The sequence below is a fragment of the Mobula hypostoma genome, chromosome 24, assembly GCF_963921235.1.
Source record: "Mobula hypostoma chromosome 24, sMobHyp1.1, whole genome shotgun sequence".
NCBI classification, from domain to species: Eukaryota; Metazoa; Chordata; class Chondrichthyes; order Myliobatiformes; family Myliobatidae; genus Mobula; species Mobula hypostoma.
The window spans coordinates 18,672,168-18,686,499 of record NC_086120.1 but is presented as its reverse complement, the minus strand read 5'-3'; the positions used below and the strand labels follow the sequence as shown (position 1 = coordinate 18,686,499).

At 45.3% G+C, this 14,332-nt stretch overlaps 1 protein-coding gene across 1 annotated transcript in view; it reads right to left on the bottom strand.

Moving 5' to 3' along the window:
• LOC134337252 (calponin-2-like) overlaps positions 1–7,541 on the bottom strand; it is a 33,752-nt gene extending 26,211 nt beyond the window's left edge. Inside the window, exon 1 of the mRNA XM_063032103.1 lies at positions 7,383–7,541. Coding sequence (XP_062888173.1) covers positions 7,383–7,451 — 69 coding nt within the window. The 5' untranslated portion in view covers positions 7,452–7,541. The remainder of the gene's footprint in view (positions 1–7,382) is intronic.
• Between the last annotated feature and the right edge of the window lie 6,791 nt (positions 7,542–14,332).

The following is a 14,332-nucleotide window of genomic DNA, read 5'->3' as shown; positions in this document are numbered from 1 at the left end:
GTTCAGTTCCGGGCCATTCAGGGGTATAAGAATAACATGTGCAAGAGACTTCCTCCTTTTCCTTTGTCTCCTGGGGTCACAACCAGTGCAGAAGAACCGTTGGGGAAGTGCTGCAGATAAAGGAGGGCCCACGTGAACACTTAGCTAAGTATCTGTGGAATAGTTAATTTTGTAGTTGTGCAAATTGGGGAGACTTAATGAAGTACCTGTTGAGTTCGAAGTGTCGCTGGAAGTTTAGTGTCATCGATGTTGTGACTTAGGGTGTCATAGGTGAGTTCTTGACTTAGATGTTTGGTTGAATGTTTTACTGTTTGTCTGTAAATAAGTGGTTAATGAGCTTACTCATAATCAGTGTCTTCTGTCCCACTTACCAAACCCGTGAACCTGCTTCCCCTTAACAGCTACTAAACACCAAATCATTTCCAGTAAGAAGTCAGCACTCAGGAAGCTTGCATTTCCTATTAGCGTCAACTCCAGAGACTATCTGTAAGGTATGATGACAAAATGGAGGATGCGCAGGCAGCACTGACTAGATCAGATGCAGACACTTGCACGCAACCTCGAACAGTGCAGACTCACATCGTGTGAGAAGCAAGTCAAACTTGGCCAACTGGTCAAGCTAACATACAAGGATGTTTCGGTAAAAGAAAATATTCAAACAAGACATAGGTTATTGCTCTCAAAATGAAAAGAAGGGTAAAAATCACCTCTGCTCAAGTGTCAGACACTAAAAACACAAATTTGAACTGAACTTGCTGTAAATCTGATATAAAAACAAAATGCAAGAAACATTCTGCAGGTCAGGCATCTGTGCAAGCAGGAACAGTTAACTTTTCAGAACAAAAAGACCTGACAGAGTCTTTGAACTGACATTGATCCTGTTTTACTTTCCAGCATTTTCTATTTTTGTTTCAGAATTTCTAACAGTTCCTGGGTGATTTTTTTAAAAAAGTCCCCACAATTTACAGGCAATGCGGACAACCATTTCTGCGGAGAGATCAGGAACAAAGTGCACTCCTTCAAAAATTTATTTGGCAGTATAGTGAAAATGAATCTCCCTTCAACTGCTTCAAATCCCACCAACTTTTTGTCCTGTAGTCTCCTGAAGGATGTACCTCTTGAAGGGTTTAAAAGTTCAACTAGCAGGGGTTGAACTCTGCAAAAGGACAGAAAGGTCAGTGTGGGGGGGAGGGTGGTTATCAATGGAAATGCGTCTGGCTATCATGAGATCTCCTCTCTCGTCTTCCAGCCCAGAAGGAGGGCCTCAGCTCAAATGACTGACTGCCCATTTCCCTCCACTAATGCTGCCTGACCCACTGGGTTCCACCTGCAGCTCATTTTTCAGCAGTTGTAGTCCCCACTTCTGCAGTACTGCAATGCGCATTTGCTGTCAGGGTCCGGAGGGAAATGTACATGTGAACACACAGTTTACTAACGAAGGATAAAAATAATGAATGGCTATTTCGTTGCAAGCCCGGATCAGCAGAGGAAAGGCTGAGAAGACCTGCTCTCGAGTCACTGGAGAAATCAGTCAAAGCAGGACTAGCCCATTCACTCCTTGGCTGTCTTTACCCACAACTTAACCCCGTGCCCAAAAGTCACAGTAATTAAAAATTATTGATCTCCTTTCAGAATATACTGAATGATTAGACCATCACAACCCTCCTGACAAGCTTCTGAGTGAGGAAGTTAGCTCTCATCTCTGTCCCCAACAGTAAGCTTTTAATTTTGAGACAGGGACCCTTGATTCTAGATACCCTAGCCACAGGAAGGGTGTGGTAGCAATAGAAAGAGTGCAGAAGAGATTCACCGGGATGTTGGAACGAAGGGCTGTCATTATGAAGAGATATTGGACAGACTGGGTTTATTCTCATTGGAACATGAGAAGTACAGGAGTGACCTTATAGAGCTTTTTAACATTATGAGGGGCATCAATACGATAAATATTGTCTTCTGCCCCGGGGCAGGGAAGTCAAGAGCAAGGGGCTTAAGCTGAGAGAGGAGACATTTAAAGGACTTCTGAGGGTGCAGTTTCTCTCCTCCCCACCCCAACCCCGACACACAGGGTGGTAAATATCTTTGGAAATCTTTCCCAGATGGGAGTGGATGCTCAGTCACTGAACATGTTCAAGGCTGTTTTTGATAGATTTCTGAGCAGTGAGGAGTCTAGTAATAGGTGGGAGAAGTACTTGTCGAGGATCAGCTGTAATACTGAAGCCACAACAAGTTTCTACTTCCACTTCATGCAAGTAGCATCAGGTTGTAAGCTGAATGGCTATTATCCTTCTTCATGGAAGAACTGGGTTTGATTTTAATTCAGGATTACTGAGTAATTTGAGATCAGTTAACAGTTTAGAGCAGAAGATGGCACTGGTGGAGCACAGCGATGGCAGCAATCATAACTATGAACTATGTTACTACTCACACTTTTTCTAGAAAATAATCACTGCGATCAATAGCCTGTAACTTCTTTTTTTGGAGTGGAGCTTTTGAACTGCCTGCATGATGTGGCATTTTTGCAGCGTGAACTGAGGTTTTGAAGGGATGGCGTGTATGGTCCGAATTGAGGTGGCGGGATACGAGAGCAGGGAAATGAGCCAACGTTAGGGCATTGCAGGAGTGGACTTGGAGATGATTCAAGATGGCAGAAGTGAGGCAAAACATAGTTGAGCCAGCAGGCCTGCGCCCAAGAGTGAGGAACAGCCTGCTGTTTGACCGATTTAAGCCCCAGGCCTGATCCGAAGGGTTGGGTTCGGGCCAAATTGAGCTGGCGAGGCCCAGGCCCGAGAGCGCATCGAAGTGCAGGGCTCAGGTCCGAGAGCGAAGAATGAACTGAGGTTTCCAAGTTAAGCACTGGGCCAGATTGAAAAGGTCAGAGTGTTGGGGCAGGACGCAAAGAACGAGCTGGTGTTCAGCTCGCTGCTCCGCAAGGTTAACACATCTCTGTGCTGATCTGAGGCAACTAACAGGCTCCTGGATCAACTGTGACTACCTTCGTAGCTGTGGACACACTTCTGTGAATTCCAGTTCTGAATGTTATTTGCCCACTTTTATTGTTTGCATGATTTGTTTCTCCCTGCCCATTGGGCGTCTGACGGACTTCCTTTGTCTTAAGTGGGTTCTATGGGGTTTCTTTGTTTTGTGGCTGCTAGTAAGGAGACAGATCTGAAGGTTGTATATAGCATATACATTGATAATAAACGTACTTTGAGCTTTTGGAACATGACTTCTGAATTCACCAAAACAAGATATTGAGGGAAGTTAGCACAAGCATAGATGGATGTTGTTGAGCCTACTGATTGAAGCATGGTGCCAGAGGGGAACACGACAAACAGGTCCCACAACATGCACCTTGGTGATCCTGGGCAGATGTGTCACTGAGCAATAATATTAAAGCACCAATGTAAACTCACGCTCTCTGCACCTTTCACCATTAGTAGTTTACACAAGCCTGTTGTAGATATAACATAGAAGTGTGGCAGTCAGAGTTTGTGGTAATGTTTCTAGTTTCTGAACTCCCAACCACCTAGGGCTATGCCAGTTTCCTGAAGACTGATGCAAACAACTCTGGGGAAAATTCACAAAGAGTTTAAAAATTTTATTCATTTTTGATTGGTAGTTTAGTCTATTAGCTATATAGAAAACAAATGGAAAATCAAATTGTCAGGTAAAAATAAGATTGAGATTGGATTGTTTTTGTGACGAAATCTCCAGAAATATTTGAAACCAAAACTGGCAATCTCAGCCGACCACAAAGCCAGATGAATTTAGAAGTCAGAGTCTATGGAATTTCAATGCAAAAGCATCTGCATTATATAGCTGGGTCATTCGAGTCAAATTTCCTGCACATTCTTGAATTTCATCATAAACCCTTGTCACTGCTGGGATCCGCAAGTTATTTCCTGTTTATGAAATGATAGCAATGAATTATATTAATTTATAAAAGGGGAAGTTTTCAGAACTTATTCTTTTCAAGTGCACAAACTTATTGAAGCAATGAAACAAAATAAAGTAGAATTCACCTCTACAGTAAGAGTTTGAGAAGTCATGATTAACTTCTGAATTTTTAAGACTATAATTTAAGAATTATGTACAATAATTTAGAAGCTCAAGTGATTGCGCAAAGTTTCGCAAGGATGGTAACAGGATATAATCATCACTAAAGTCTACTCAAATTCTTCTCTAAAAAGAAAAAAAAAGTTATGTGTATTAGTTCAAGAAAGAGTAGATTATCTGCTTGGTGATGTTAACTGAGGGATAAGTATTACACACATGCCCAGCATTGACCCAGTACAGGTATTTCTTCCCAATCTAAAACATAAACAATTCCTTTCCCCACACAGATGAGGCTGGGTCCACTGAATATCTCCAGCAGATTGTCTGTTGCTTCAGATATGTCCCCCCACCCCCCGTGCTGAAAGGAAAACTGCAGCTTTAAAAATGGATTACTGCCGGACTGGGTTTAGAATGAGACATGGGCAGGGCCATAAAAAGGGGGGGCCTATGTTTGCCATACATTGCACAATGCATTTCAACATCCTGCCCATTAAGGAAAATGGTCTGCTAATTCAGCTCCATGGTTTTTCCAGCAGTAAAACTCCACTGACGTAATTTCAAATGGCCTTTAAAAACAAACAATGTTAGCTCTAAAAGGTAGTTAGTTCCCTCATGTGATGCTACTGTTTTAGGTGTGGAATTTCCTGCATTAATAAGACCTCTCTTCTCAGCTCCAACTTCAGGAAGTAACTTTTGCAAAGTCCCACAATAGAACCATTACTCCTTCAGCCGTTGGAGACGGTTAGGCAAGGAATGAGTGTATGCTGTAATTATGGGAAGAGGATGGCAGAGGAACTTGTCCAAGCTTCCGAAGAACCTTCCCACTCAAAAGTACACCCTGCCAGGAAGGTGTCAGTAAAGAAATGAGAGGTCTCTCTATTAAAAATAGTACCCTGGGAAGCTCCACTGCAGCTGGATCCAGATGCAAATACAAAAGCTGCACTAATCAAAAATAGGTTCCCCCTTTTGCAAACAGAGCTTATCTTGACTTCTATGGTGCAGCAGAGAGCAGGAAACTATCACACGTGGCATGTGTTAGCAGAGACAGAACACAGGGATACTATGAAAAGGTTTCTGAAAGAGAGGGTGATCGCAGCTTCCACAAAAAGATCAGTGCAAGAACTGGAGAGCAAAAAAACACACTAGTAGCTACACACTGCTGAGGAGCAGATTTTATCAGATGCCTCTGCAGTTTTTTTTTCTGTTAAATACTTATTTCTAATCTAACAAATGTAGACCTATTTCTTTTTCTGTGGGAATTCTTCCGATGTTTCTGACTGCAATTTCAGGGGAAGCAGCTGAAAGCTCCTGGGGATCTGGTGGCTGGAATGCTAGTGTGGATCAGTCTCACTTGACTTTGTTTGTCAGAGTTTTGGAGCAGCCTGAAGCAGCTGACAGTCCGACTCATCAGACAGAATTCAGTTTGATCCTTCTGCATTGTGAAAAATGCCATCCTGTCAGAACACATGTGTGACTCAGACCAAAGTGTTGAAAATCTCACCAGAGACGAGCTGTGGCCACCTGCTGATATCATATGAGCAAACTAGAAGCTGGATTAACAGCACTCAGATGCACAATCTTTTTCAACTCAATCACCCCAGAAAAAATCTATTCTGATAAACAAATATTAATAGAATTATGCTCAGGATCGGTTAATATCCATGAACCTTACTCTGTGCAATAAATTTCTGGGGGAGAGCAAAGTATTTAAATAGCAGACAGAACCTAATAATGCAACATGGACATTATGTACTATATTTTTTGTTGATACCTCTCTCCATGTCCTTACCATCTGGCAGTTCAATCACTTACACAGTGCTCCCTTACTGCCAAAACACCAAAAACACATTCAGATCTAATGTGACTTTTCTCCTCTACAACTACTTTTTCTACAGGTTCACAACAGAAAATCTGTACATGGTATCAGAAACGATGCATCAAAAATTGACCTACAAACAATTGCTTTAGGCACTAAGGAAGGCAGATCTAAAGGCTGCTGTTCATCATACCAGTAGAATATTACTAAATCCATTCTGCATGTACAAGAATATAGAATAAATTTAAAGTTGAGAATTTGCACCTCAGAACTGACTGCTGGATGTCAAGTGATCTAGGAGTAGAAGTTTTATAAGCAGGTCTAAAAACTAAATGCATTGATTGGTGACTATCACATTTGCACAATGTGGTAATATCTGTAGAACCTGCTATGTAAGTTCAGAGAGACTTGTGAAGTGGGGTAAAGAATCAAGATCACATCAAGTTCCTGCAGGTATAATGCTGAAAACACAAATTATTTCTAGATTGCCAAGAATAAAATAAAGGTGAATTAAGGATATCTGAAATAGAAACAGAACACCATGTTATCTCTAAAAGCCAGCACTAATTCTCTCCCTCCCAGGGTTGCCTTTCGACCTTGATTGAAAGAATTAGCAAGGCTGTAAACTGAGTGTTTGATGTGGGGGGGGGGGGGAGTTGGCTATTTACAAAGCAGTTTGGCTCAGTCTTTGACATTTTCCCATCTTCCAGGTTTCCCGCCTTCACAAGTGAATTCAGAGGGCAAAATTCAGCACTGAACACACTGCAATAAGTCCAAACCTACTTTGGATTCGGGTCCAAACCTACTTTGGATTCTAGTCTTCATCTCCAGTTGAAACAACGCTCAGAGAGTGCCTTTGGATGAAACACTTAACTGTGTTCCTGCCTGCCCCTCAAGTGATACCATCTCAGAGAGCACGGAAGTCTTTATGCCAGTGACCTTACACCTCAACCAGTACTATATGTGGTAAAATCAGAAATTAACCAAAAATAACAGACTAATTCTTGTCCTTTCACAGTGCTACCAACTAATTCAGCACAAGGAGATAAAACTGCTTATATCAGAAAGCTTTTCCATGCAACAGCCACAGATAAAAAACAAACACATTCACCCTATTATTCTCAGTTCCTCAAAAAAAACTTCAAAGAATTATTGAACTCCAGTGATGTATCGCTTCTAACAAAAGTTAATTTTTTTGAAGTCACCGCCCACCACACGTGGGAGAAAGATTCCCAACTGTTGGAGCGGGAGATACACTGACTCGGGAATTAACTGCGGGTATTGAGAACGATTTTTATAGAAGCAGAAGACAGACAGAATGACTTCAACTAATCTAGTCTCGCAGCAAGAAGCAAAGGCAACGCCTAGACCTGCTGGAAAAAAATGTCAGATGAACAGCTCATAAAAATAAAGCCACTTTATCAGTAAACCGAAACTTTGCTGAAACTCACACAGAGTTACTCAAGGTAACAAAGCAGCAGCAACATGCTGAATAAAAAATTAAACTTACTCTGTTCTTGACTTCTGCTGTTAATCCGTACGAGGGTCCACTATTGAACTGTTTGCTGGAATGTGACATGTTGTGGCAGTGTATTTACTGCACTGTACGCTGTACTCCGTGCAGAAGGAGATGAATTTATAGGCTCCTTCTGATCAACTCCAGCCAAACCCCTCGCCCCGCCCGCCCAGTGCGCTCCTGCCTATATAAGGAGAGAAGTTGACAAATTCCAGACTGCGCGCTCTCCCCTCCTCCAATTCGCAATCTCACCGAGAAAGCGGCAGGAAACTGACGTCAGGCGCCCGCATCACCTTTTTGTTAAAAAAAAGCAAAATACGCAACGCTGGATCATCCAGGGAAGGAAGCGAAGTGTGGTCCGACCAACAGGGCAGGACAACTGCAGTAAAAATGTTGAAAAGCTATGCAACAAGTCTGTTTGATGTTTGCAGGGAAAGAAACTCTTAACCACAACAGATTCGTGCTTTAGGAACCCTGACAACTTACAACGGAATCAGAATTTGTGTTTAAGATTTAGAGGGTAGTGGCTGCTGAAAGATCATTTACGGATTCAAAGGCTGCTTTCTGCGCTGGATATTTTGAGTTTTTATTAATGATATCAAACTTATTTTTTCAAGATAAAATTTGTTTGAATGTAGACGTACTTATAAAAGCGTTTTCCACCGCACTTTTCTCGTGATCTATTCTGTTGAAAGGCCAGGTGTATCCCTTGGATCTTCGTGAAGTCCAGCGTGTTCAAGCACACCCTACAAGTCAAGTTTATTGTAAATTTAACTATAGACACGTACATAACGTATATAACCTTATAATGTATATAGAAACAAGACTACGTTTCTCCGAACCAGCACAGTAGTACACATAACACACGATAGCTTATGAGGGCAAGGATAAACTCTACGGATGAATCACACATAAATAGCAAACTAAAGTGCATTAATATTAAATATTGTAAGGTACGGAACAGATTAACCGGTAACGCTTCGAATACAATGCGGCAAGGGGTTCAGAAGTCTAATGGCCTGGGGGGAGAAACTGTGTCTCATCCTGACCGTACTTGTTTTTATGCATCGTAGTCTCCAGCCTGATGGTAAAAAGTCGAAGAAGGTGCTGGATGGATGGGTGGGATCCTCAGCAGTACAAAGGGCCCTGCGTATGCCTGTGATGCTCTCCGCTGTTCTCACTGTTCTTTGTAGGGACTTTCAGTCCAATGCTCGACTGCTCCCATACCAGATCGAGATGCAACTTGTCAGGACGCTGTCAATGATGCTCCTGTAAAACGCGGTAAAGATGGGTGTGTGTGTGTGTGGGGGGGGGGGGGGTGCCTTGCTTGCCTCAGTCTTCCTGGGAAGTGGATGCGTTGCCGTGCCTTCTTGTTCAGGGAGGTCATAGTAAGGGAGCAGGTGAGGTCATGCGTGACGTGAACGCCCAGGAACTTAGTGCACTTAACTCTTTCTACGGAGGAGCCATGTATTCGCAGAAGAGGATGGTTCGTCTGCACCTTCCTGAGGTCCACAGTGATTCCCTTTGTCTTCTCCACTTTCAGGCTTAGGTTGTTGTTCTCACACCAATCCACTAGTCGCTCTACTTCCTTGCCGAGGCACAGCGACAACTCGCGGATACCTCCTTTTATTTACCCCTCGATCGTGACCCCACTAAGGAGCACCAGGCCATTGTCTCCCACACCATCACCAACTCTATCCGCTTAGGGGATCTCCCATCCACTGCTACCAACCTTATAGTTCCCACACCCGACACTTCCCGTTTCTATCTCCTACCCAAGATCCACAAACCTGCCTGTCCAGGTAGACCGATTGTCTCAGCTTGCTCCTGCCCCACCGAACTCATTTCTGCATACCTCGACACGGTTTTATACCCCCTTGTTCAATCCCTTCCTACCTATGTTCGTGACACTTCTCACGCACTGAATTTTTCCGATGATTTTAAGTTCCCTGGCCCCCACCGCTTTATTTTCACCATGGATGTCCAGTCCCTATAACTTCCATCCCCCACCAGGAAGGTCTCAAAGCTCTTCGCTTTTTGGATTCCAGACCTAACCAGTTCCCTTCTACCACCACTCTGCTCCGTCTAGCGAAATTAGTCCTTACTCTTAATAATTTCTCCTTTGGCTCCTCCCACTTCCTCCAAACTAAAGGTGTAGCCATGGGCACCCGGATGGGTCCCAGCTATACCTGCCTTTTTGCTGGCTTTGTGGAACAATCCATGTTCCAAGCCTATACTGGTATCTGTCCCCCACTTTTCCTTCGCTACATCGACGACTGCATTGGCGCTGCTTCCTGCACGCATGCAGAGCTCGTTGACTTCATTAACTTTGCCTCCAACTTTCACCCTGCCCTCAAGTTTACCTGGTCCATTTCCAACACCTCATCCCCTTTCTTGATCTTTCTGTCTCTATCTCTGGAGACAGCTTATCTACTGATGTCTACTATAAGCCTACGGACCCTCGCAGCTGCCTGGACTATTCCTCTTCTCACCCGGTCTCTTGCAAAAATGCCATCCCCTTCTCGCAATTCCTCCGTCTCCGCCGCATCTGCTCTCAGGATGAGGCTTTTCATTCCAGGACCAAGGAGATGTCCTCCTTTTTTAAAGAAAGGGACTTCCCTTCATCGACCATCAACTCTGCTGTCAAACGCATCTCTCCAATTTCACGCACATCTGCTCTCACTCCATCCTCCCGCCACCCGACTAGGAATAGGGTTCCCCTTGTCCTCACCTACCACCCCACCAACCTCCAGGTCCAACATATAATTCTCCGTAACTTCCGCCACCTCCAACGGGATCCCACCACTAAGCACATCTTCCCCACCCCCACCCCACGGCTTTCCGCAGGGATCGCTCCCTACGCGACTCCCTTGTCCATTCGTCGCCCCAATCCCTCCCCACCGATCTTCCTCCCAGCACTTATCCTTGTAAGCGGAACGAGTGCTACACATGCCCTCACACTTCCTCCCTCAGCACCACTCAGGGCCCCAGACAGTCCTTCCAGGTGAGGCGACACTTCACCTGTGAGTCGGCTGGGGTGATATACTGCGTCCGGTGCTCCCGATGCGGCCTTATATATATTGCCGAGAGCCGACGCAGGCTGGGAGACCGTTTCGCTGAACACCTATGCTCTGTCCGCCAGAGAAAGCAAGATCTCCCAGTGGCCGCACATTTTAATTCCACGTCATATTCCCATTTTGATATCTCTATCCACTGCCTCCTCTACTGTCGAGATGAAACCACACTCAGGTTGGAGGAACAACGTCTTATATTCCGTCTGGGTAGCCTCCAACCTGATGGCGTGAGCATTGGCTTCTCTAGCTTCCGTTGGTGCCCCGCCTCCACTTCGTACCCCATCCGTTATTTATTTATTTATTTTTCTCCTCTCTCTCTCTCTCTCTCTCTCTCTCTCTCTCTCTCTCTCTCTCTCTCTCTCTCTCTCCCCTTTTTCTTCCTCCGTCCCTCTCACTATACTCCTTGCCCATCCTCTGGGCTTTCCCCCTCCCTGTCATAAGGGAGTGGCTGGGAACGGACCCATGTGCAAGACACAGACACTAAAGTACTAGGGACAGGACTAGGATACAGAGTGAGGGCTAGGACATGGACATGAAAACCGGTAACCCAGAACAGGACTGGACAGGAGAGCTAGGAGCTAGGGCTTGGACTCCGAGCCAGAGACTGGGCAAGGAACCAGAACCTGGGTCTTGCCTCTGGCTCGGACCCCAGAACTAGGCAAGGACGTGACTTGGCTGGCAGGCAGGACCAGGCTGGAGACCAGGGACTTGAGGCAAGGCTGAAGATCAGGGACTCGAGGTGAGGCTGGAGACCAGGGACTCGAGGCAAGGCTGGAGACCAGGGACTCAAGGCGAGGCTGGAGACCAGGGACTCGAGGCGAGGCTTGGCTACAGACTTGGGGTCTTGAAACTCGTCCTGGGCAGGGTGCGGATCTGCATCCGACAGAGACAAGGGACAGGAAGGGACAGGACCCACCACAGGGTAATGGCAATCTGGTCTGACTTACCCAATGGAGGCAAGGGACAAGACCCACTGCAGGGTAACGGCAATCTGGCCTGGCTTACCCGACGGAGGCAAGGGACAGGAAGGGACAGAACCAACTGCAGGGTAATGGCAGTCTGGCCTGACTTACCCGACGGAGGCAAGGGACAGAAAGGGACAGGACCCACCGCAGGGTAACGGCAATCTGGCCTGGCTTACCCGACGGAGGCAAGGGACAGGAAGGGAGCTAGGTTCAGGGTGGCTCCAAGACAAGACTTCAGGCAAGACAAGGCAAGAGTTACCAGCAAGACAAGGCAAGACTTCAGGTAATGCAAGGCGAGACAAGAACTTCAGCCAAGGCGAGAGTTACTGGCAAGACAAAGCAAGGCTTCAGGCGAGGAAACAGAAGGCAGGGGAAGGGATACAAGGAGTAAGAACAAGAACAATCCAGCAGCCACGCCCTGGTCTCTGGAGGTATTTATGCAGCCAGCTCCAACGAGAATCAGCTGCCTCAATTAGTGCTAACCAGGAACAGAAACAGGGTAGACAGGAAAACCCGGAGCAAGGGTCGATGGACCGGACCGTGAACCGGAACGCGGACTAAACAGACCGGACCATGACACTCCCCCTTTCTTTCTCCCTCAGCCTCCTGTCCCATGATCCTCTCATAACCCTTTTGCCAATCAACTTTCCAGCTCTTAGCTCCAGCCTTTGCTGCCTGTCTTCTCCCCCTCCCCCTCCCACTTTCAAATCTCTTACTATCTCTTCTTTCAGTTAGTCCTGACGAAGGGTCTCGGCCTGAAACGTCGACTGTTCCTCTTCCTAGAGATGCTACCTGGCTTGCTGCGTTCACCAGCAACTTTTATGTGTGTTGCTTGAAATTCCAGCATCTGCAGATTTCCTCGTGTTTCCACTTCCTCTCTGTTAGTCTGTCTCATCATTGTTCTCCTGTCGTGTCATCCGCAAACTTGATAACACTGTTTGATCCGGATCCTGAGACACAGTCATGCGTCATCAGTGTGAGCAGCAGCGGGCTGAGTGCACAGCCTTGGGGAGAGCCTGTGCTTGGCGTACTGGAACGAAAGATGTTGCTACCCACACGGACTGACTATGGCCTTACTGTCAAGAAGTCCAGTATCTAGGTTGCAGAGGGAGGTGTTGAGACCCTGCGAGGATAGTTTCCCCACTAGTTTCTGGGATATGATGGTGTTGAATGGTGAACTAACGTCTATAAACAGCAGCCTGGCATATGAGGCACCATCTTCCTGGTGGGACAGAACAGAGGGCAGAGGCTGTTGCATTGTGAGTGGATCGATTTGAGGGAATTGTAGCTGGGAGAAAGACTTGTTCCATGACTAGTCGCTCAAAGTATTTCATAATGGTTGATGTTAATGCCACTGGACCACAGTCATCTAGGCCGGTTCACGTCACCTTCTTTGGCACTGGAATGATGGTTGACGCCTTGAAAACCGAGGTGACAATGGATACAGTAGGAATAACAAAAACAACATACTTCCACAGCACTCTTAAGGTAGCAAGACACCTTAAGATACTAAAGTGGAGCGTTACAGTTTCATATGGATCCATCTAAGGAGAACCTGAAGCTTGGTTTCAAGACTAAAAGCCATAGTCGAATGGTTATGATGGAGCTGTGGAATCAGGGAATGGAATTTATCTTCCCAACAAGGGACAGAAGAGTCAAATTTCAATGAGGTTACCTAATCTGCTGAAATTAATGTGAGTTAGAACATACATTTCTAAACCATTAAAAAAAACCACATCTTTATGATCACTTACATGGGTTGCTGTGTTTCTCTTGGGGTTTGGGGGAGGGATTAAGAAGGGAGGTTGTGTCTTCTTGCGAGCTCTGAGGTAATGTGAACAAGTTGGGAGTTGGTTAAAAGTTAATGATCAAGTACAGTCATTGTGGGTTGTTTGTAATGCTGAATGAGGCCTGGCTACCACAGCACAAACTTTCTGGAGTCCTTCACTACATTATCGTTCACATGAAATTTTGCCTACTCCAGATGACCAGATTATCCTCCCAGATCTACATCTGTGTTTTGCTCAAGAGTATCATTTTATTCAGTGGTGAATGCTGGACTGTATGGAGATCCTTATTAGCAACTGTATGCCTTATTTAAAGCTTACTAATGTTTTACAAATGAAATAATTAATTTAACAGTTGCCATTAAAATGTCTACTTCTCTAGACAAAATGCTTTTACATATTTTAGAGAACCTAAACCTCAGAAATGATTAAAAAAAACATGAATGTACGTTAAGCTGGTAACAATCTTCTCAAAATGAGAAGTGGGAGTCATGATCTCTAACTTTTACTGACTGTACAGTGCTGGGCCAGTACTGTATTCCACACACTACTCACATCCCTCTTTATATCAAAGTCACAGTAGTGGAAACTGCGAGCAGTTTAAACTCCTGAGGCTACACATCGCGCACAGCCTCTCGTGGTCCCAGGACACCTCCTGCAAAATCAGAAAAGCTCACCAATGTCTCTACTTTCTGAGGCAGCTGAAAAGAGCTGGACTATGCACATCTATGCTCACATCATTCTACAGATGCACAGTGGAGAGCATCCTAACATGCTACATCACTGTGTGGTACAGAAGCTGCACTGCAGCAGAAGGGAGGCCTCGACAAGAGGTAGTCAAAGCTGCCCAGTGCATCACTGGCACCAGTCTATCTGCCATCAAGAACACATATATACAGAAAGATGGCAGAAAATGGCCAGGAACATCACAAAGGATCCCACCCATCCTGCTCAGAGGCTGGTTGTCCCACTCCCATCAGGGAAGCGGCTATTTAGCATCCACTCCAGGACCACCAGACTCAGAAGCATATACTTTCCCCAAGTAGTAAGGCTGATCAACACCTCCACCCTCTCCATCACCATGACTTAATCGTTTTCTGAATGTCACCTTATGTGCA